The sequence below is a fragment of the Rana temporaria genome, chromosome 2, assembly GCF_905171775.1.
Source record: "Rana temporaria chromosome 2, aRanTem1.1, whole genome shotgun sequence".
NCBI lineage: Eukaryota > Metazoa > Chordata > Amphibia > Anura > Ranidae > Rana > Rana temporaria.
The window spans coordinates 126966283-126991369 of record NC_053490.1 but is presented as its reverse complement, the minus strand read 5'-3'; the positions used below and the strand labels follow the sequence as shown (position 1 = coordinate 126991369).

Genomic DNA, 25087 nt, shown 5'->3' with positions numbered 1-25087 from the left:
ATAGCAGGCGCAACCAATGCTAAAGTATAGCTGCGCCTCCCGCTCGCGACGTTCAAATTTCACGTCGTTTACGTAAGTGAACCGTGAATGGCGCTGGACGCCATTCACGTTCACTTACAAGCAAATGACGTCCTTGCGACGTCATTTGCCGCAATGCACGTCGGGAAAGTTTCTCGACGGAGCATGCGCTGTTCGCTCGGCGCGGGAGCGCGCCTAATTTAAATGATTCCCGCCCCCGGCGGGATCATTTACATTAGGCAGCCTTGCGCCCGGCTGCTTAGCATATTGCCCGCGCAATTTACGGAGCAACTGCTCCGTGAATCGCGGGCAAAGCGCAATATTTGCGTGGGCGCAGAGAAAAAAATTTGCCCACGCAAATATTGCGCGATTCTACTTGAATCTGGGCCAGTGTGTTTAGGGAAAAGGCTTTGGGGAGATGTAGTTCTGAGGTTGTGACCACGTCAAGAGAAAATGTACTTTTAGCAAGAATTTTTTAAATCTGATAATGTCACAGGGAGTATTAAAAGTTGCTACTAGCTAAAGCAACAAGGTAAAATAATAAAATGACAAAGGGGTGTTCTCTAGAGTGGGAGATTGAGGTTTAGGAGTTTGTTTTGGTAATACCTGGGCATACACTTGCAACGTTTCACATATAATGAAGCCAGGGGCTGTTCTGTTGGATAGTAGATAAGATCTGTATGTTCTGTCTGCAAATTTGTTTTTTATCTTAATTCTCTTTATTATTTTCTGATAATTGTCAAGACAAGTATTCATACAAAAGGTAAAAAACAAACATTCCAAATATTTTAAGTACTAACAATAAAATGTGAACACACAGTGCATTGACTTACCCCAACCGACCCCCCCTTACCAACCCCCCCCCCCTGCCCTCCCCGTACACAGTTATACATCTATTTATGTTGCCCCGGGTAGGAGCAGTTGCATTCGTCTGGGCACTTGTTGGTGCATTGCGTTAAGAGAAAAGAGATTAGAATAGGAATGGAAAAAGGAGGAGATCAGCGTATCCAAACCGAGCATTAGGGAGTCAAACTCTCAGGAGCCGGCGAAGGAAGAAGAAACATAGAAAAAATAAAGAAGAGAAATAAAGAAAGAAAGAACAAAAATAAAAGCAAAACAAGGGGGTTAGGGGTTGGAGCTCTAATGCCCTTGTTGTTATAAGTTGCTAGTTAGAAGAGAAAATTCCCAATTCCTGGGAGGGTGGGGGTCCAGGCCCCAAGGAGTAACCTCTATAGGGGGTATCCCATACCCCCCCAACCAGGGCCCCCAGGTTCTTTCGAATCTTTTTATAGTTACCTTGCTTAATAAAGGCCACCCTCTCGCTCCAGATCATTGCATTGATGGTTTCAACCCAGTTTTTTACAGATGGAGGGGCATGCGCTTGCCATCTCTAAGCTATTAACTTACGTGCTTGGAATAGGCACCTCAACACACCTTCCATGGCTCCTGGTGGAACTCTATAGTCCTCCATGTACCCTAAAAGGCAGGTTTTAGCCTCTGGCTCTAATGAGGTCTTGAAAATTTGGTTGACCCTGTCTATTACCTCTATCCAATAAAAAGCCTAGGCTTATGACATCATGCACAGCTCTCTCTCACTCTCGCAAGAGTTTGCCAGGAAGGGAGGGGGGGTGAGTCATAAGAGGGCCAATGAGAGCTGCAGAGATGGAGGTGTGCCTCTTTGTGTCTGTGTAAATCCAGGAAGTGAACAGGCAGCAGATTCAGCTGGCCACAGTTAAAATGGCTATAGCCAGACTCGGTGGAGGAAGATTTCTGCAGCATATTTGGCACGTACAAAATCACAGTATGTATAACATATTATGCAAAGTGGTTGGAGGGAAGCTTCAGAAAAGTAAAGATATTAGAAATTGTGTGAGCAAACTGCAGTTCCTCTTTAATTACAAATATAATTGTCTGTCTTTTGTGCTTATTTATTTTATTAAAGCAATGCCTGATGATCGTGCCATGTAGGTCCTTGTTTAGGCACTTGCTGTTAAAGGCTGACTATGCTCTGTCTCTGTCTTCCAGTTACGTTTCTGTGTTTTCCTCCTGCTATGTGAGCTCCCAGTGGAGATTAGAGTATAAACTATCCTATGCCATAGAGCAGGGGTTTCCAAACTTTATAAACAAAGGACCAGTTTCCTGTCCTTCAGACTTTAGGGGAGCTGCACTGTGGCCATTGGGAGTAGAAATTGTCCTGTTGTCAGTGCGAGTAAATAGTGCATCTTTGGAATTATGGGGAGCACTAGTGCTCCATTGTTGGGGTCAGCGGGAGCAATGGTGCTCCAGTAACAGGATGTATGCCCTGTTTTTGGTGTCGGTGAAAGGAAAAGTGCCCCGTTGTTTGTCAATAGGAGAAATGGTGCCCCGTTGTTAGTAACCGGAATGAAGCCCCATTTTTGGTGTCGGTGCCCAGAGGGCCGGATAAAAGAAAGCAAAGCCCCCAAGCAACCGTTTTGTGACCACTGTCCTAGAGTAAAGCATAACATTGGAAAAGAGATGAGTTATTGCTTATTCTACAAAGATGTTTTCAAATAGTCAGGACAAATTTGTGGTTACCCCTAGGAAAAATTATGAATAATTGAATCAATGTGTTGTCAAACTAACAGTTTTCTGTAATTTTAGTTTTACACATGTTGTCAGTCAGCCTATTTAAATTGTATTTTTACTGTTTGATATCATTGTATGCGCCACACTGAACATGGACCAGATAAAGTAAAGGAGAGAATTGTCTCAAAAAGAATAATGTAGACCAACATGTCAAGGGTAAAGGCTATGAGACCATCTACAAGCAGTTTGATGTTCCTGTGACTACAGTTGCAAACCTTAAGATGTTTAATGTCCATGGGAGTGAAGCCAACCTCGCTGGACATGGCCCAAGAGGAAAATCAACCGCATATTAAACAGAAGGATAGTGTGAATGGTGGACAAAAAGCCAAGGAAAACTTCTAAAGAGAAGCTGAACTTTAAGGTTAAGGTACATCAGTGTTTGATCACACCATCTGTTGCTTTATGAGTAAAGGTGGACTTAAAGAAAAAAAGACCCATGAGGACTCTTGTTGAAAGAAAAAACGGGCTGTAATTTGCTAAAATGCATGACGAGCCACAGTGCTTTTGGTAGAATGCCCTTTGCACAGGTGCGACAAAACAACAAGTCCTATCAAGTTAATAAAAAAAAATAAGCTTTTAAAGAAACTCTACCTACCGTGAAACATGGAGGAGTCTTGGAGGAGGAGTCTTGGATATGTTTTGGGACTGCTTTTCTATGTCTGGCATCAGGGGCATTGAATCTGTGCAGGGCACAATGAAATCTTTAGACTAAAGAATTCTGAAGTGAAATGTACTGCCCAGTGGCAGAAAGCTCTGTTTCATCTGCAGGTTATGAATCATCCAATAGGATAATGACCCAACACACACAGCTAAATGCACCTAAGAATGGATAATAACAAAATATTGTGAAGTGGCCTGCTATGCGTCATGATCTGAACCCAGTGACATGTCTATGGAAAGAGCAGAAGCATGCAGTCCTGGAAAAGGTGTCTTTCAAATTTGAGAAAGTGGAGTAGTTTGCTCAAAAAGCATGGGCCCAACTAGCCATTGGAAGGTTCAGAAGTCTCAAGCCACGTACACACGCTCGGTTTTGTCAGCAAAAATCAGCAAGAAAACTGCTGGCAGAGCTTTCTTGCCGAGTAAATCGAGCGTGCGTTTCAGGTTTCTCATCTGGAAATCTGCCCAGAATCTCGACGAGAAAAATAGAGATCTTGCTCTCTATTTTCTCGTCGAGATTCTTGTCGGCCTGTTTCCCGGCGAGAAACCAGAGAGTCTGTATACTTGCCTGTCGCCGTGGAAACCCGAGCATGCTCAAAATTACTTTGACGCATGCGTGGTAGCTTCCACGGCATAGGTAGGGTGAAGCAAGATGGCAGCGAAGGCATCGAATGTGACGAGCAAGACCGCGTTCTTGTTTCAAAAGAATCTGATAGGACAATCCTGTTCAGTTGATAATTTTCTACCCGGCTCCTTTAGTTTGTTGAGCCAGGTGATGCTGACAGGGCCACACACAGCTTGAATTTCATCCATATTTAGATAGTTTAAAGTGACTGTGAAGCTAAGTTTTTTTTGTGTTTGTTTTTTTAAATAACAAATATATCATACTTCCCTCCACTGTGCAGCTCATTTTGCTCCTCCCACATCAGATCACCTCCTAGGGTTACCTTGTAGGCACGCTCCCGAGTCCAGCATTAGTGCCCCTAGACATGACTTGGCTCCGGCACCCGCATCATTGGATTTGATTGACAGCAGCAGGAGCCAATTGGCTGCGCTGCTACCAATCCAATCAAGAACCGGCACAGCGCCTCCACGCTGAGGAAAATTCAGGACTCTGTTAAGTAAAAGGGGGGGGGGGGCTGGTGACAGCCAGGTGTTTTTTTCACCTTTTGAGTGAAGACACAACGGTTTACAAACACTTTAAAGTGGTTGTAAACCTTAGACGTGAAATCTGTACCAAGCACGTATGTTTATGGTGTTTATTTTCGTCTCTCCAAAGCACTAAGTGTAATATCTGTCTGCTGTCTCATTCCTCTCTCATCCGCATGAGTCACTTCTAATAAGTTTTCCTGACACCTAATGATAACGTGACGGGAGGGATCTCCTGCACACAGCATGTGATTGACAGGCTTGGCTCTGTTCCTGTGTGCTGTATGGAGGGGGGTGTGTTCCTTCTGTTCAGTCAGCTCTCAGAGCTCTTGTACAGTGTGTAACTGCAGCTCCCACCCACTGCTTTGTGAGTCTGAAAAATCTTTCATCTTTGAGGATATTCAGTGCATGGCTGCATATAAACAGGTACGGCTGCATATAAACAGGTACAACTGTAGGAGAATTTGTTTTACCTCTGCATCATCAGGCCAGTCACTTCACTGGGTATGGCTAAGGGTTTGCAACCACTTTAAGTCTAACATGGCCAATTTGGATAAAAATCTAATGACACATTTACAAAGACACTATTGGCTAGAGATACATGCTGCCTATTAGCATTTGCAAGCTGCGTAGAGGCACTTGCTCTTATTTGTACCTGATAGGACAGGAAAAGGGAAGCACTGAGAGTTTTGAAGATACAAAGCTTGTAATAATTTATTTAGAGTCTGAGAGATTTGATGGTTCTATGTCAGCAGTAGCGGTGCCCTGAAGATGTTTGATGTAAGTTTTTGCTTTGATATCTCTAGCTTGGCATGACTTATCTGCCCACGCACAACAACACATCCTGCTTACATGCATGCTCAGTGCAAGGTATCTGACAGATCTAGGCTGCTGATCAGATCTATCATTGCAGAACAATTTCACCTGTCTCAGATTTAGGAAGATCTGATTACTGATCTGTTATCCAAAACCCACATTCAGCAGCTAATTTATTTACAGAACTTCATTCATATAAATAAATAGCAGTATGTGCCAGAAGTAAGCTACAAGGTGTTCGCATATGCTTAATAAGATATACCAAATGTTTTTAGTTTAAAATGATATATTAATTATAATGTTGGGGGGATAGAACTCAAAGTATACAACTTTTAAATTTAAGAGATCCATGTAGGGTCAAATTAACCCATTTATAATGTAACCATAGCAGCCATTCTCTTTCAGTGTCCCTTGGGGTAGACTGGAGTCCCCTCGGGAGTACACACAGCACTTTAACTTTCAAGCTGGCTGCAATCCATTTTACTGTGCTTTCGGCATCAAAAAATATTAGCATTTCCATAAAAAAAAAAGAGTGAAACATCTCCTTTCAACTTTAAGTCCTGATCTGATAGGGGGAGTGGACCTTGTGTCCAGCCCCAGAAAACACACAACTGCCAATATAGACTTTCTACCTACCAGTGCTACTTAAAAGATTGAAAGACCCATAGTAACCCCAATAATAAAATATTATATTTTACAGCCTGACAGTCCTCATATGTGGTGACGGTATTAGTTATTTTCTTTTTCTTTTTTCAACTGGTGATACTGCTAATAACCAGTCCTATAGTGAACAACGTTCACTTACTGTAATTTATATACCGTATAGCCGTATATATAACCGTATATGTGTGTGATCGCAGCGGGACTGGGTCGCTGGCAGTGCTCGTGCATGCCCCAAACTCGTAAGTGTTAGATCACGTACTAGGTACGTGATCTGGCACAGAGCGGCTGCGCTGCAGCAATATATTTGCGGTGGTCGGTCCGGAAGTGGTTGAATTGTTATGCATTATTTAAGCATTTCTCTAGAATTTCCAAACTTCTTATATACTCCTGGAGTAAAAATCTAATAACATGTTATTTATGGTATTAAGGTTTGAACATGCACTACGGACACAGATTTAACCTTTATGATTGTTAATTTTGACGTCAAATTTCTATTTAGTTTTAGTCATCTGAATTTTTGTAGTTTTAGTCATATTTTAGTCGACTAAAATATTGTTAATTTAGTTGACGAAAACATTTTCATCAACAAAATTACCACTGCTTCATACGTCATTAGTGCTAATCGGCATAGCTATAGCCCAGGCTTGAATTGGCCATTGGAAGGAAAGTCTCCCTCTCATAGAGATAAGGAAATCCTTTAACAACACCCTCCTAAATTATACTGGTTTCCTCCCTTTTTTTTTTTATCACACACATTTGGGAAATGTAAACACTTTTTAATATCCCTTTGCCTTTTTCACAATAGCTACAATTACATCAATTTAAGGCGAGCTGGAAAATCTCATTGTATGATGACAAACTGCTTGCAATCCTTTATCAGTGTTGTGATGGGCTGGTAACTAGAAATACAACTTTGCAGTCTTATGGCTGTTTTTTTTTTTCCAGTTTGGCCAAAGATATGTCTGATGGTAGAAAACAATCCTGCCTGGGTTATCTAGTATACAATATGGAATTTCCTTCTACAGTCAGCTGTAATAGAGAGACTTAAACTCTTTAGTTTAGACTTACTAAAGAGTAAAGTAGGGTGTTCTTTGGTCTCTATTACTACTATGAACATAGGTGTACTTCACCGTTTTACTTTTCAGTGATTCAGGCCCTCTGTTTAGGGTACAGTGGGTATAGAAAAAGAATAGCCCCCCCCCTTAAAATTATTATATTTTGTTGCTTTGCAGTCTGAAATGAAGCCGCTCAGTTTACCCAATATGACTTATAACTTCCAGTATAACAGAGTTTGCATGTTCTCACTGTGCATGTGTGGGTTTCCTCCGGGTACTCTGGTTTCCTCTCACACTCCAAAGACATGCTGGTAGGTTAATTGGATGCTGTCAAATTGGCCCTAGTATGTGTATGTATGAATGAGAGTTAGGGACCTTAGGTTGTAAGCTCCTTGAGGGTAGGGACTGATTTGAATGTGTATATGTAAAGCGCTGTGTAAATTGACAGCGCTATAGAAGTACCTGAAATAAATAGTAATAATAATAATAAATAAATAAAACATCCAATAACACCAACATGCCAGGAAAAAAAAAATCAAAAACAGAATCACTGATTTGGAAAAATGACCACCCCCTCATAAAACAATAAACTCAATCAGGTGTAGCTAATGATTTTCTCATTGGTACATTTGTGAACAGGCACAAGCCAAGAGATGGATAAAAAATTTTTTTTCAAAGGCTTTATCAATGCCTAGAATCACAGTGAAGTCTATTCTTAAGAATCTAAATGTATTTGGTGCAACGCAGTCTCTCCCTTGATCAGGATGTTGCTCCAAACTGGATGAGAGAGCCAGGAGAAAACTGATCAAAGGGGCTACCAAGAGGCCTACCGCAACTCTGAAGCAAATGCAGGAATTTATGACAGAGTGGTCATTGTGTGCATGTGACAACAATAGCACAGATTCTTCACAAATGTGGCTTGTATAGGAGGGTTTCAAGAAAAAAAAAAAAACACTCCTTAAAAAAAGATCACATATTGTCACGACTGAGCTTTGCCAAAATGCACCTTGAAGATTCTGAGGTGTTTTGGTCAGATGTGACTAAAATGTGATTATTTTAAAGAGGGAGATTCTGTTCTATACCCGCTGTAAATTATATATTGCTTACATTCTTCCATTTTGAACACTTCGGAAGCATTCCATAGAATTCATACGTTGCAGCAGCATATGGGGGCTTGATGTAAACAAAGCTTTAGGTTCTGCCAGGAAATAAATGGCTTACAGCAGAGATTTTCGGCTACATGTCTTTACCATTTGCAGGACCTGCATCAATAACTTGTCAGGAATGTTAGTAGTATACAGAAGGAATTCATAATTACGTAGGATGAAAGTAAACCATGACAGACAGTCTAGAGATTATTTCAGGCATATTTTTGAATTATTTCTGCAGTAGTTGTAATTGACATTTTGTTTTTTGGAAATCTGCATATTTTTAGATTCTCAGAAAAATCCATGTAAAAGTACCCTTAGATAAATGATTCTTATGCCTCTCTCATCAATGGTTGCTACTAGACTGGGCCAGATGTCTTCAGCTAAATGATATGATTTATGCTTTTGGCTGACCGCTCTTGGTTTTTCTTTTGGTTATGCTGGTTTCAGAGAGGTCTGGCTCTGATCTACCTACATTGATATAGAAATGCAGGCCCAGGGGAGGCATGCATATTTATGTCCAAATACAACAATCGGCCATAACATGACCACCCACAATAACCTGTCGAGGCATGGACTCCACTAGACCTCTGTTTGCTGTGGTATCTGTAATTAAGCCATCAGTAGCAGATCCTTTTAAAGGGGTTGTAAAGGTTTGTTTTTAATTTTCTAAATGGGTTCCTTTAAGCTAGTGCATTGTTGGTTTACTTACCTTTTTCTTTGATTTTCTTTCTAAATGTTTTTTTCTTTGTCTGAATTTCTCCCTTACTGTTTCTCTTCTGTAAGCTTGCCCCCATCATCCGAGCCGTTCTGGCTGGGGGTTAGTCAGCGTGCTCGCCCCCTCCCTTGGGACTTCATCCCTGCGGGGAGATGCTGGGCGGAAGGAAAAGGTAAGTGATCCAACAATGCACTAGCTTAAAGGAACCTATTTAGAAAATAAAAACGAACCTTTACAACCCCTTTAAGTCCTGTAAGTTGTGAGGTGGGCCTCTATGGATTGGACTTGTTTTTCCAGCACATCCCACATTGAGATTTAGAGAATTTGGAGGCTAAAGCCTTGTACACAGGATTGGATTATCCAACAGGAATTGAGTGATGGCAGGCTGTTGTCTGAGAATCTGACTGTTTGTATGCTCCTTCGGAAAATTGTTGTTGGATTTTCTGTGGACAAATGTGGGATAGCATGCTTTAAAATTGTCCTCCAACAAATGTGAGTTGTCGGATTATCCGTCGGACAAAACTCCAAAGTAAAAACTCAGAAGCAATGCTCACCATAACACAACATTAGCAGAAGTTGCCCAAATGGTGTCGCTAAAGAGCTGAAAAAAACACATAATTGGCTGGCAATTCTTTGTCGTTTTGTATGGAATACAAGTTCCTGGCCAACGCCCTTCGGACAAAAATCCTACGCTTTGTCCGATGAAAATCCAATCGTGTGTACAAGGCTTAAGTCAACACCTCAAACTTGTCATTGTGTTCTGCAAATCATTTTTGAATTAACCAGACTAGGCCATCTCCTTGCATTGCACTTGTCCAGTTCTGATGCACACATGCCTATTGCAGATGCTTTATGGCTGTGGACACGGGTCAGCACGGGTACCCTGAGCAGTCTGCAGCTACCCAGCTCCAAACATATTTAACTTATATTCACTGTGTGTTCTGTCACCTTTCTTAGGGAACCAGCATTAACTTCTTCAGATATTTAAGCTACAGTAGCTTTTTGGTGGATTGGACTACACAGTCCAGACTTCGCTTCTATTGTGCATCAATGAGCTTTGGCAACTCATGACCCTGTCACTGGTTTTCCTTCCATGGACCACATTTTGTAGGTCCTGACCACTGCGGACCAGGAAGGTCCCTTGAGAGCTGCAGCTTTGAAGATTCAGCCGTCTAGTCCTTACAATTTGGCCCTTGTCAAAGTCTTTAAAATCCTTACACTTTCCCATTTTTTTCTACTTTCAACACATCAACTTCGGGATCAACCAGATGAGGAGTACAAAGACAAGTGTGTCATGCCTACAGTCAAGCATGATGGTGGGAGTGTCATGGTCTGGGGCTACATGAGTGCTGCCACCACTGGGGAGTTACAGTTCATTGAGGGAACCATGAATGCCAACATGTACTGTGACATACTATAGCAGAGCATGATCCCCTCTCGTTAGAGACTGGGCCGCAGGGCAGTATTCCAACATAACGACCCCAAACGCACCTCCAAGATGAGCACTGCCTAGCTAACAAAGCTGAGGGTAAAGGTGATAGACTGGCCAAGCATGTCTCCAGACCTAAATCCGATTGAGCATCCTCAAACGGAAGGTGGAGTAGCGCAAGGTCTCGAACATCCACCAGCTCCGTGATGACGTCATGGAGGAGTGGAAGAGGACTCCAGTGGCAACCTGTGAAGCTCTGGTGAACTCCATGCCCAAGAGGGTAAAGGCAGTGCTGGAAAAAATGGTGGCCACACAAAATATTAACATTTTGAGCCCAAGTTGGAGATTTTCACTTAGGAGTGTACTCTTTTGTTGGCAGCGGTTTAGACATGAATGGCTGTGTGTTGAGTTATTTTGAGGTGACAGCAAATTTACACTGTTATACAAGCTGTACACTTACTACTAATGTGAGGGATGTACTCACATTTGTGAGATACTGTATGTGTGGGGATGTATGTATGTATGTATGTGTATATATATGTATATATATATATATATATATATATATATATATATATATTTTATTGAAATTTCGTTTTAAATAGAGTCTTGATGGTCAGTTCACTCCATGAAGTGTACTTTAGGGCTCCTGCCCTCTCATATTGATCCACAATGCTGATTAGGGTGTTACATTTGCAGGGAGTTTTTATCATCACACAAATAAAAATAACCCTTCTAGCTATTTTGTCTCCTTACGCCGGTTCAATCCAGTGTGCAGAACAAAAAAAATAAATAAAAACACTGAGGAGCTTGTAAGAAGTTTTCTTTACCAACTATGTATGGGATGTTAGTACTGCGATCTTCCCTCTGCTTATGTGTTATGACAGGGGAACCTCTCCCTGCCAAAACGCACCGGTCAGCGCACTCCGCCATTGACTGCATGTCTTCGATGCCTATCGGCTGCTGGTTTTCCAGCATGCTTATTTGACAGAAGCCGGTCATGAGATTGGCTTCTGTCAGACAAGTACCAGGACACAGGCCTAATGTCGGCTGGATTCTACTGTAACTGCTCATTTCGGTTGATATTCGGCCTGTGTGTACAGGCCTTTAGACCCCCAGCCTGTTTCAGCGCAGACTGGGTTTTCCCCTCAGGCGACCCCCCCCGGTCGGAGTGTCTGCCTGTTAAGCTGGCCATACAATATTCACATTTTGGCTAGTTTATGCTGAAATTCACTCAGAGGGTGGCCCTGTCGGCCTTTTCCCATCGTCATCATCGCCATGATCATCTTCTAATGTTCATAAAACGAACAAAAAAGACTCAACTTCTCTCCTGTTAATCCTGACAGTAATTTTCATTTGACATAGCTTCTCGAGAGGGACTGACAGTGCTGCTCCAATTCCCTTCTTCCAGCATCTCTCTCCACTTATTTTGCTGTAGAAAGTGCCAAGGCCTACTGCTGTGCACTACTTTCAGACATCCTCTCCTCTCACTCTGCATTTTTAAGTGATTGCTTTGCTCATTTCACTAAATCAGTTTTATTGGACACTCCACTAAATGTTTTTACATGTCAAATGTGGATATCATTTTAAAAAAATCTTGTATGACCTGCACTAACCATTTGTATATTATTAGTCTCTAGAGCGTTAAGAAATGTCTCACTGGTACAGATTGTGCAGACACTATATTAATCTGTGCAAAAAAATAGGAAAATTTTAAGACCATTTTGGCTGCCACATTGAACACCCCCGCACCCCCTTCTTCTTCTTTTTTTTTTTCTTTTTTTTTCTTTCCTTTTCCTTTTCCTTTTCTTTTCCTTTCTTTTCTTTTCTTTTTTTATAAACCTGGTCGATTGACAGTTTAGTCATGATTTTGTGTCTGAGTCAGCATGGGTGGGCCAGACAATCTGCTCTGTCTGTTGTGAAATTTACAGCTATATCCCTTCACTTAATCTAACAAAAAAAAATATTGTTTTCCTTTTCATAAAGATGTTTTAAATGGCATAAAAAAAAAAATATTTGAGAATTTTATGAAAAATCATGCCAACAAGTATATTAGTACAATTTTCTGGAGCAATTCGGAGCTAAGCTTCATTATGCTCCATTCACACATGTACGACTCCAAAGTTATGCCTACTTTGAAGTGCAACTTTAATGCAATTTGACACAACTTTAAACCCTCACATATACCCAGGGAAGTAAACAGCCTCAGATGATACACAGAGATAAAACAAATCTTTTTACATGGGGAATGACCCTTATAATTATAAGGGTCATTCCCCATAATTGGTACATTTCTTGGCACAGCTTTATTTGTTTTTCTGATTGTTTTGTGTATCACACGTCTGTCTGCAGCCTTTTGTAGTTTTGTCTAGCGCAGTTTTTTTGTTTCCAAATCTTTTTACATGTATATCTACTGTCTTTCCCTTTCTACACTTTTTGGAAAGTGCACTTCATGTTAAACTTTCTTCCTCTTCCAGGAGTGGGTATGGAATCTGGGCTGTGTGCAAGCTCATTGGAGGAAAGGCTTCCCCCACCCCCTCCTCATAGGCAGAGGAACGAAGGAACATGCAGAGCTGTACTGTGAATTGACCAGCTCCCTGCTTATCTATTTCTAATCTCCCCCTCTCCGACGCAAATTTTCAGCTGCTGCTATCCCCTGTGTCAGGGGATAGATTGATAGCAGCGCAGCCATTGGTTCCCGCTGCTTTCAATCAAATTTAATGGCGCGGGTGCTGGGGACGGGGCCGAGTTATACACTTGTCGGCCAGGATTACCGACTGTATGGACACGGGAGTGCGCCTACAAGGTAACCACCTCGGGAGAGCGCTTCCCAGAGGGGGTTATCTATTGCGGGGAGGAGCCTCAAGAGCCGCCAGGGGACCCCAGAACAGGAGTATCGGGGCCACTTTGTGCAAAACTAACTGCACAGTGGAGGTATGCCACGTTTGTTTACCTTTTTAGTGTCACTTTAAGTTGCGCATATATGAATGGTTTTCATTGGAAAACATGGGGAACGACTTGTCATGCAACTTTGATGTCCAAAGTTGCATGAAAAGTCGCACAAGTGTGAATGGAGCCTTAAAGACCCAGAGGAGCAATATTTCCCAGCATGCATTTAACTTGCTTATAGTAGCCCAAATAATGAACTCTAAAGGCGACTTTACATATAGCCTGTTTTACCCAAACTATAGTGCATTGTGGAATGGAGTAAAAGTTAATAATTGGCAGATATTGTATTGTATTTCTGATTGTATATTGGGAATATACAATACTTTCAGTCCTAAAGAGTAATATTTTTATTAAGAAAAAACATTCCCTTCTGGTTGATCTGTGTAAATTGCATGGATTTAAACAAAGGTGTATGCAGGTTCCTACCTTTTGTTCTAAAGAAATAGCTGTCCATGTGCAAAGTGAATCTGTATGGGAGTGGTTTTATAATTATAAATCCGCTGCTGCATCTCTTTAGACGTGATTTAATTTTGCCATTATCTTATCAAAAATTTAATATTTTGCTGGGAAGATCACACGAGCAGGAAATGACAATTCATGGGGGCGTTATGTACATAATCTTACAGAACACCTCCAGGTAGCCAGATTGCTTTGCATTTTACAGAAAATGAAGTGTGTCAGGAATAAAAATGAAAGGCAATTTTAATTCCCTTCAATTACAATGACTTGTGTCACAATTGTATACGCTATATTGAATTTTTTTATTTGCCAATTATTTTCCCAAGAAAGTGGAGTTATCTTTTAATTACCCTTTAAATACAGATAGAATAGTATTTTTAATTCTGTAAAAAAATTGGCAGCTTTTGATGCTTTTTTCACAGTTGTCCCTTTTGCAAGATGTCAACAAATAACTATATTGTCGTCCCTAAATCTCTACCCACAGGAATCACATGGCTTACTAGACTTTTAAGCGGTCTTTCTAATAAATGTTCTTTTTATACAAAAGATCATGTGCAGAAATGGTAGATATATTCTCTATTGAAAAATGCAAACGCAATGAAGTTCTATACTATGAAAATAATTCTTCCAGACACAAGAAAGGTGTATGTGTGTTGTGTACGATCCCAATTACATTAGAGTGAGCCTGTGCTTTGCCTGTGCAGGGCCAAGCGCAGGTTTCATTATTATGCCAGCCTTCCTTTTGTTCCTCCAATGCTCCATTTTGCCCTCAAGTATAAAAAAAAAAAGACTCCCTTACAGGCATGGGGAGTTTGTGACTATGTAGGTGTGTGTGTGTGTGTGTATAGATACTAGGGTTGTCCCGATACCACTTTTTTAGGACCGAGTACAAGTACCGATACTTTTTTTCAAGTAGTCGCCGATACTGAATACCGATACTTTTTTTAAATGTGTCCCCAAATGCAGCCATGTCCCCCCCATATGCAGCCATGTCCCTCATATATGCAGCCATGTCCCTCTAGCCATGTCCCTCACATATGCAGCCATGTCCCTCACATATGCAGCCATGTCCCTCACATATGCAGCCATGTCCCTCACATATGCAGCCATGTCCCTCTAGCCATGTCCCTCACATATGCAGCCATGTCCCTCCTAGCCATGTCCCTCACATATGCAGCCATGTCCCTCTAGCCATGTCCCTCACATATGCAGCCATGTCCCTCACATATGCAGCCATGTCCCTCCTAGCCATGTCCCTCATATATGCAGCCATGTCCCTCTAGCCATGTCCCTCACATATGCAGCAATGTCCCTCTAGCCATGTCCCTCACATATGTAGCCATGTCCCTCACATATGCAGCCATGTTCCTCACATATGCAGCCATGTCCCTCCTAGCCATGTCCCTCATATATGCAGCCATGTCCCTCTAGCCATGTCCCTCACATATGCAGCAATGTCCCTCTAGCCATGTCCCTCACATATGCAGCAATGTCCCTCTAGCCATGTCCCTCACATATGCAGCAATGTCCCTCTAGCCATGTCCCTCACATATGCAGCAATGTCCCTCTAGCCATGTCCCTCACATATGCAGCCATGTCCCTCTAGCCATGTCCCTCACATATGCAGCCATGTCCCTCACATATGCAGCAATGTCCCTCTAGCCATGTCCCTCACATATGCAGCAATGTCCCTCTAGCCATGTCCCTCGATGCGGCGGCAGCGGCGGGGGGGGAAGGGGGGGGAAAGTATTCTATTTAGGTATCGGGGGTATTTGCGCGAGTACGAGTACTCCTGCAAATACTCGGTATCGGTCCCGATACCGATACTGGTATCGGTATCTGGACAACCCTAATAGATACTATTCTTCCTATGATCTCCACCTCTTGTAAGCCAGCCCAATTACCACCAACTAGTCCCTAGTAACTTAAACATTTTAGAATGATTGCGGTATATGGTCCAGTCTTAGGACACTACAGGACACAGCAGTGTCATAATGGCTGAAGGATGAAACATCAGGATGCGACTAAATCCCTTTAATGATTTTTGAATTAACACATATAATGAAAAGTCTACTGTTGAAAGTAGTGGAATATATATTTATACATAATATATCTTTATGCCTATCCCATGACCTTATGAATAGTGTTGCTCACGAATATTCGCATTGCGAATATTCGACTCGAATATAGCATATTCGAGAAATCGCGCTATATTTCGAATTTCACGGTGAATATTCGCAATTCCGAATATTCGCATTTTTTCAATTTGATTTATAAAACAGATCACATCCTATCGACGTCTAAAAGCATTGCTGGTATGATTAGAGACCCTGGGCCGAGTAGCTAAGCTGAGGCGATCCTTTTATGTTGCCAAATTGAAAAAAAAAAAATTGCGATTTTTCGCTATTGCGAATGCGAAAATGATTGCGAATTTTCGATAACTGTGGTAGGAGAACTCTGATTGTCTCTGATGCAAAAGGGGGGGGCTTTGTGTATGTGTATGTTATGAATATTTGTATGTTTGATATTATTATTTTTTGTAAGAAGGAAAAAATTGCGCATACCTTAAAAAAAGGGGAGAATACAGCAGCAACTCAAAAATGTTATACAACATAAATTAATACAAGACAGAAAATGGAGTCGCTCTACAAGAATAAAAAATATGTCTAGTGACAAGACATGTGGGCAAATTATAAAATAAGCAAGCGCAAATAACTTGTGAAATACACAGTGAAACAAATATATAAAGAAATATAGTCCCAATAATAGAAAAATAATCTTTCATAAAAATGTCTTTGATATGTGAAGTGAAAAAAAGTCCAAAGCATGCAGCATGAACGTGTTCAATCTTCAAGGTGTTTGATTGACAAACGGCTGTGACAGATGGATAGAGTAAAGAATCACCACCAATGCAAAACACTTTTTATTTTCTATTGTAAAATATCACGAATATTCTGAGCCAATCAGAGTGCTCCTTCCGCATTTGTCGAATATTCGCAATTATTTTGTATTGTAAAATATCAAGAATATTCTGAGCCAATCAGAGTGCTCCTTCTGCATTTGCCGAATATTCGCAATTATTTTGTATTGTAAAATATCAAGAATATTCTGAGCCAATCAGAGTGCTCCTTCCGCATTTGCCGAATATTCGCAATTATTTTGTATTGTAAAATATCACGAATATTCTGAGCCAATCAGAGTGCTCCTACAGCATTTCTCGAAATTGCGCAATAAATATCGCATTCGCATGTTGCGATATTTCGATAAAATATCACGAATATTCTGAGCCAATCAGAGCGCTCCTCCAGCATTTCTCGAAATTGCGCAATAAATATCGCATTCGCATGTTGCGATATTTCGATAAAATATCACGAATATTCTGAGCCAATCAGAGCGCTCCTCCAGCATTTCTCGAAATTGCGCAATAAATATCGCATTCGCATGTTGCGATATTTCGATAAAATATCACGAATATTCTGAGCCAATCAGAGCGCTCCTCCAGCATTTCTCGAAATTGCGCAATAAATATCGCATTCGCATGTTGCGATATTTCGATAAAATATCACGAATATTCTGAGCCAATCAGAGTGCTCCTACCGCAGTTATCAAAAAATCGCAATTATTTTCGCATTCGCAATAGCGAAAAATCGCAATCATTTACTTTCGATAAAATATCACGAGTATTCGAATTTAGCGAATATATCTCGAATATTCGAATATATATTCGAGATATATCGCGAAATCGAATATGGCATATTCTGCTCAACACTACTTATGAATGTCTGGTTCTTTAAACCTCTGTGTGTGTTTATGGGAATTGGTATTTCCTTCCTGATCCTGTGGTATGCCTGTAACAGAGCATACTTTGTGGCAGATTGCAGTGTAGATTGATGCGAGTATCAAGTTGACATTATGCTATAGGAAATATGTATGACTCCTTGCGGATTCTCTGACTGTATACCAAGGACAGTGTGTTAGCATGTGTGCCATGCAACCTAGCACAGTTCTATATTGGATGTCAAGCTATTTTTGTTTTCATCTTTCAGATGTTGAACAGATGGCCATAGACTGGCTAACAGGCAACTTCTACTTTGTGGATGACATCGATGACCGGATATTTGTCTGCAACAAAAATGGCGACACCTGCGTTACCCTTCTTGACAGAGAACTATATAATCCCAAGGGAATTGCTTTGGATCCAACCATGGGGTAAGACTAGGACATATTTAAGATAAAAAAGTATCTTGTAAAATGTGCTATGATTATTTATCCCACAATGTGAAATCAGTGTATTATGCAATTTTATAAAAATGACGACCGTATTATTTTTAAAAAGAAAGGTAAATCTGTGCACGTGTATATACTGTACGCAGTTTTTTTTTTTTAGGGGGAACTCCGTTCCACCACCTCTGGCTCAGACCCTTTGGTGCCTGCTCACCACAATCACTTGTAAACACAGAAGTCTGGTTTCTGTGTTTACAAGCAACAGCTCTGCACTCTGTGTGCAACCCCCTTGAACTCTGCACTCTGTATGTAATGCAATCCTGGTATTTAATGCCCCTTTAAGACCCTTCTACTGTTTGTGAAATCTGAACGGGGTCGTGGTTGAGTTCCTGCACCTATTATCTGAGAAAAAAAGCTCTGACTGTACGTATGAGTGTGTGTGTGTGTGTGTATATATATATATATATATATATATATATATAATATTTGTGTGTGTGTGTGTATGTATGTATGTATGTCTATGTATATATATATACCGTATTTGCCCGTGTAGTAGAAGGCAACCGGGCGTATAAGACGACCCCCTAATTTTACATTTTTTTTATGATTTTTTTTACCTGTACTCACCGTATAAGATGACCCCCCTTCCAAGGCTTCCAACGCTTCATTTTTCTTCCTTCTGGAGCCATATTCTTCTTCCTTCTTGCTGGAGCTGGAGCCAATCATGGCAAGTGATGTATTCTATTAATGAATACAAAGCCTGCTTGGATTGGCAGAGGCTGTAACATTATCAGCCCACGCCTCTCTGACTCTCAAAGCCAATCCGAGCATGCTAATGTATGCAGCCTGCTCGCATTGGCAGACGTTGTTACTCCAATCCAAGCAGGCTCTGTATTCATGTGTGTGTGTGTGTGTATATAATATTTGTGTGTGTATATGTATGTATGTGTGTGTATATGTATGTATGTGTGTGTATATATGTGTGTGTATATGTATGTGTGTATATATGTGTGTGTGTGTGTGTGTTGGTGTACTGTGCTCCTTGAAGCAACCACACTTTTTCCAGAGCAGCCTGTATTCTCCTGAGGTTTTCTGTGGGTTTTTCTTTGTATCCTGAACAATTCTTCTGGCAATTGTGACAACAATCTTTCTTGGTCTACCTGACCTTGGTTTGGTTTCAAGAGATCCCTGAATTTTACACTTCTTAATAAGTGATTAAACAGTACTGACGGGCATTTTCAAGGCTTTGGATATCTTTTTATATCCTTTACTTCATTATAAAGTTCCATTACTTTATAAAGAAGACTATAAAGATTACTTTTATATCGCAGACTCTTCTCTAATTCATCCCAAAGGTGTTCTGTTGGCTTGAGATCAGGACTGTGCAGGTCAGTCAAGTTCCTCCACCCCAAACCTTGTTGTGCAGATCTTTTGACTTTTTTTCTGCTTCCCATGGCTCAGTACGGAGCATGCTCAGTGCATTAACAATTTATACACAGATACTAATTGCAGATTTTAAAAAGATACAGATGTGGGATATTAACCTTTTAATTGCCATTTTAACCTTTGTGTGTCTACCAAGGCCAGACGTTTCAGGGTATGTAAACTTTTTATCAGGGCCATTTGAGTGATTTCTGTTATTTAAAAACGAGCCAACTATATGATAATTAATGGTTTCATCTGACCTCTATTCTTAAATAAAATACACTATTTTGGCATAAACAGTCACATTTTCAATATCAATGCCAAATTTCACAATTTCTGCCAGAGTATACCAAATATATACACACGCACACTTTATTGTCAAAAGTATTGTGACACCTGCCTTTACATGAACTTTAATGGCTACCCAGTCTTACTCCATAGAGTTCAATATTGAGTTAGCCCACCCTTTGCAGCTATAACAACTTTGACTCTTCTGGGAAGGCTGTCCACAAGGTTTAGGAGTGTGTCTATGGGAATGTTTGACCATTCTTCCAGAAGCGCATTTGTGAGGTCAGGCACTTATGTAAACGAGAAGGCCTCGCTCGCAGACTCTGCTCTAATTCAACCCAAAGGTGTTCTGTTGGGTTGAGATTAGGACTCTGTGCAGGCCAGTCAAGTTTCTCCACCCCGAACTCGCTCATCCATGGAGTGTCGTGCTCGCCCCTCTTCCTTGGACTACAGGAGGGGGCGAGCACGACACTCCACACCAGGGAGAAAGCCTTGCATTACTGTGTGGAGTTACAGACAGAAGAACAGGAAGAGAGGATTTCTCAGAAGAAATAAGGACATTTAAAAGCAAAATAGAAGGAAGAGGTAAGTGAAGGGGGACTGCACTAAGGTAAAGGAAGCTATTTAGGAAAAAAAATTGTACTTTTACAACCCCTTTAATGAAAAAAAAATGATGCTTAAAGGGGTTGTAAAGGTTTGTTTTTTATTGTCAAAATAGATTCCTTTAAGCTAGTGCATTGTTGGTTCACTTAAATTTTCCTTCAATTTCCCTTCTAAATGTTTTTTTTTATTGTCTGAATTTCTCACTTCCTGTTCCTCCTCAGTAAGCTTCCCCCCATCGTCCGAGTCGTTCTGGCTTGGGGTTTAGTCAGCTTGCTCGCCCCCCTCCCTTGGGACTACATCCCTGTGGGAAGACGCGGAACCCTTTAAAGTGATTTGTAAAGTCTTGTTTAAAAAACAAAAGACAAACGTGTTATACTTGCCTCCTCTGTGCAGTTGGTTTTGCACAGAGCAGCCTGGATCCTCCTCTTCTCAGGTCCCTCTTTGCTGCTCCTGGCCCCTTCCTCCTGTCGAGTGCCCCCACAGCAAGCAGCTTGCTATGGGGGCACCGGAGCTGAGTAAGCGCTTCATATATCCATTCAGGCACGGCCCCTGACCTGGCCCCGGTCATGCCCCCTCTCTCTCCTGATTGGCTAGTTGACATTAATTGACAGCCGCGGAGACCAATGGTTCCACTGCTGTGTCTGTCAATCAGGAGGAGCATCCCGGACAGCTTAGACAATCGTGGATATCGCTGGAGAGAGATGAGGCTTGGATAAGTAATTAAAGGTGGCTGGGGAGGCTGCTACTCACACAGGTTTTTTAATGCCTTTACAACTTCTTTCATTTGCAATTTTATGTTTGTATAGAGGGGACAATGTGTTGTCTTACTATTTATACATACTCTGCTTCTTGCTTTGCAGTGCCACAAAATTAGGCTTTATTGCTTTATCTCCTAATGCAAGCCTAGAAGTTGGTCTACTCATTGTAAACCATGAACTTCGTCTGTGGCGTATTTTCTTTTTTATATGAAGAATTGTTAAACAGAGGAAGATTGACAGTGATCCATGGGGATTTTCTTTAATGACTAATATACAATCTCTTTGTTTAATACAAAAACTAAAATTATTTAAAAATAAGCATGTAGAAGTCTTAGCAAAAATTATTTCAGGGAAAACACCGTAATATTACCAAACTGAAAATACACTATACTTTTCCTTTTAGTTGGTCCTGTCTCTGGGTAGACTTGGAGGTAGATGTCATTCATGTAAATTTTTAGCTCGACTGCTGAAAGATCGTTTTCAGATAATACAACCTGCTGTCTGCAAATGGTTTATATGAAGTACTCGTATTGAGAATTCGGCTGGCGGAGCTTTGTGGGTCACCACAAGAATACATGTGTTGTTCTGAGCCAGGTGGAAACATGGGGTTAATCAGAAGAGGGAGTAGCTATAGGAATGGAGACATGGGCTTTTGCTGGAGTTCCGTATTGAGTCCGTTAATCTTAGACTTTGTGTCATGAGGGGGCTGACATTAGGGGGTTGTAGTTTAGGGGGTAGCCACAGCAAGGCAGAGATGGGGACCGACACACAGTTGGGCACCTCCAGGTGAACCCGGAGTGGGATGCTATACGCCAAATGAAGTGTTAGGAGATTTGGGCTGCTTGATAATATTTTGCAGAGTCTGGAATGCCCATCCCGCCTCGCAACCTATGAGCATATATTGTAGAGCAGGAGACCCTGGGGCACTTGTATGCCTAGATGATGTAGGGGAGTCTGTTCTGGAAATAGAAAGCAGGGACCTGGACAGGTATAGTCTGAAAGTAGTAAAGAATATTTGGGAGGATGGTCATCTTGACTGCGTAAATACAGCTGATCCAGGATTCAAGTGGTAAATCACCATGAGAGCGGTAATAGTGCGCAAAAGCAGATAGAGGTTGGCAGAGAAAAGGAAAGCATAAGAGGGGGTCAAATTCCCAAATAGGGAAGGAAAATTGGAGCTGTGAGGCTAGGGATTCCAGGATGTTCAGGGCAGTTGTTTTGTGCGGAGTAATTTGGAGACCAGAAACGGCTGCAAAATGGGCCAGAAGGTCCTGGAGGTTGTTGAGGGTCAGTAGAGCATCGTTCGCAAACATGTTCAGTTTATAGCATTCTCCCGCATAGGAAATGCCATTAATGATGGGGTCTAAAAGCAATAGCCAGCGATTCAAGGGCAGGAATAAAAAGGACCCCATGGACAAGGCGCATCCTTGCCTCAATCCTCTTGAGATGGAAAAGGAGGGAGAGAGGCATCCAGCATGGCAGACTGAGGCAGAAGGATTTGAATAGAGGGCTGCAGCCACGAAAGGATCGAGTTTCCAGAACCCCAACGCTGTAGCACATATGGCAAATAGTCCCACGAGAGGGTGTCAAAGGCTTTATATATGTCAAGCAAAAGGAGAAAACCAGGGATTTTGTGTTGTTGCAGTAGGGTGATCAGATGGACAAATTTCCGGACATTGTCCCTGGCCTTATGCCCTGGTCTCTGTGAACCATGGAGCACAGGTACTTGTTAATGTGGGTACATAAGATCTTCCCTAAAATGTTTCACGTCTTCATTCAACAGAGATATTTTCGGTTCGTGGGGAGCAGACCTGATGCTGAATTGGTGCCTGTGAATGCCCATCAGGCTCCACCACCCAGATTCAAAACTACCCTGTTTGAAGAAAACTGTTTGACAGCTGCAGCAGCAGGGGGAAGCCTGGCTGTACTGAGAACAGAGTGCTGTGTAGTGTCCAGTTCTTCTTTATGTAAAAAAGCACATCCTCTTGATATAATTTTACAATGTTATTTGCTTCCTCAAGATTTTCCAGTTTTAAGGAATAAGAAACAATATACAAGTTATCCAGGATATTAATTTAAAGTTTGGAAATCTTTGACTTTGACTCCAAGTGAATTAATAAGATCATTCTCAAGTATGTAGCAAAACAAATTGACACAGCTGTGTTTAGGTGCATGCTCCTACTACTAATTTTACAACCCGATAACTTAAAATAAGGCAATGAAAAGCAGTAATATGATTTTTTTTCCTTTATAAAAAAAATGCCCTGAAACATCACTCTCATGTGAGTGTGTGTTTTTGTGCTGATCTCCCTATAATGATATTGAGCAATTAAAATATATTAAGCAATCCTAGATCAACAATACCAAATGACCTTCTCTAGCAATTTCTTGTTTGAGTTTGTTGGCCGGTTGTGCTGAGTAGTTAAGTTTGGTCAGTGATCACAGCCAAGAACTCTGTGGTTTGAGGAAATGTTCCATATGATGAGATGTCAGACCTTGCCTTAGGTGAAAGAAGAATGACCTACATGAGAGTCAGAATTGTTGAGCTGTTGGAATTTTTTTGTAACTGGAAGCCACCTTTTGGTATAATGAAGGTAGTTTTATAGTTACCTCTATTTTGTTTTTCCAGTTATTTATGTACTTGCTATATTTGTAAACAGATGACATATTATACATCCATTTTTTGGAGTACACACAGTCGAACTCATTGATGTACACTCCAGAGGATCTCCGATCTAATGTTTCAGCCACAGTCACTCACGTGTTCACATTTTAAAGCATTTGCTGGAATATTGCACAAAGCCGACACCATGCAAACAATCTTACTTGGAGAATAATATAATCGGGGTCCCATTATGGCATCATACCTGTGTGAATTTTGAATCCTAAATGCTGAGGTGTTTCTGGTCTTTAACATAGTACATTTTTTTCACAGAAATAATAATTGTATTTACTTTGTGTGCTATACATCTAAAATGTAAAAAAAATAAAACCCCAAGTCACCACTGGCACTAGTGGGCGCCTCCAGTTTCCTTAATTTAAGGTTTATAGCCCTATTCTGCACCCTAGGTGCCCAAGTCCTAAGTTGGTCTTCTAAAAATACCCCCCTGGCTTCTCTGGTTGAGAGTTTGGCCCAACGGCCACCTGCCTCACTGCTGACCCATCAATGGGTATCCTCACTAGCCTATTTTGAGGCTTAGAAGACTGGAGACATGGGTAACACGGCCAAGTTGTTGACTAAAAAAGTTGGATCACACTTTACAAACGAAAGGACTACATGATATTTGACAGCTAACACTTTCTGCTGTGTGGGTGCCAGTGGAGGTTTAGCGAGAGTAGAAAAAAAGTTGGGAAAAGGTTAGACACAACAGGAAGTCAGAAGTCAGAAGAAATCTTCATAAATTGATGGAATGCCCCTCCTTTAACTGGTGTCATAGGAAGAAGTGTTCAAATTTGAAGATTTCCCCCTCACCCCTGAACTCAACTGTGGAATTTTGGGTCACCTTAGTTTTTGTCTTGGTAACAATAATGTACCTTCATGTACCTCTCACCGCCCTAATGAAAGTTCTTATGATCCCTAAACTCTCAGTGCTCTAGTATGTAAATCATGATTTTATTTCGGAGAAAATGGTCTGTTTCTTACCATTCATATTTTTTAGTTGATGAGCCTTTTTGTCCAATAGGGCTTTGCAAGAACAGTGCGGGCTACACACAATGATGAGGTGCACACACTACATTTGAGCTGTTCCTTGCTTGAAACAAAAAGTTTACTATTATGCATGTGACAAAATTGTTGTCGTGGTTGGATAACACCAGCTAGTAGTGGACGTTAAAGTTAGAACTAAAGGCAAAACTTTTTTTTCATTTTCAATAGAGTAAGAGAAGTTCGAACTCCTGAACATTTTGTTTACCATCTGTGTACCATTGGGGAGATTTCACGTCTTGTCCTATAGCCAAAACAGGAAGTTAAAGGGAACTCCTTCAAATGTGAGGGAATTTTGGTTGTAACTAAAACCAGTGTCCCTATTTGAAGATTCCCCCTCTATTCCTGTTCTGGTGTTAAAATTTCACTTTCATTCTTGGTGATAATTGTAAACAAGACAAATGGAGAGGGTGAATCC

At 41.1% G+C, this 25087-nt stretch overlaps 1 protein-coding gene across 1 annotated transcript in view; it reads left to right on the top strand.

Moving 5' to 3' along the window:
* The window catches only part of LRP1 (LDL receptor related protein 1), a 447299-nt gene that overhangs the window by 190156 nt on the left and 232056 nt on the right, over positions 1-25087 (top strand). The window contains exon 7 of the mRNA XM_040340947.1: positions 17715-17877. Within this exon, the coding sequence (XP_040196881.1) occupies positions 17715-17877 (163 nt within the window). The remainder of the gene's footprint in view (positions 1-17714; positions 17878-25087) is intronic.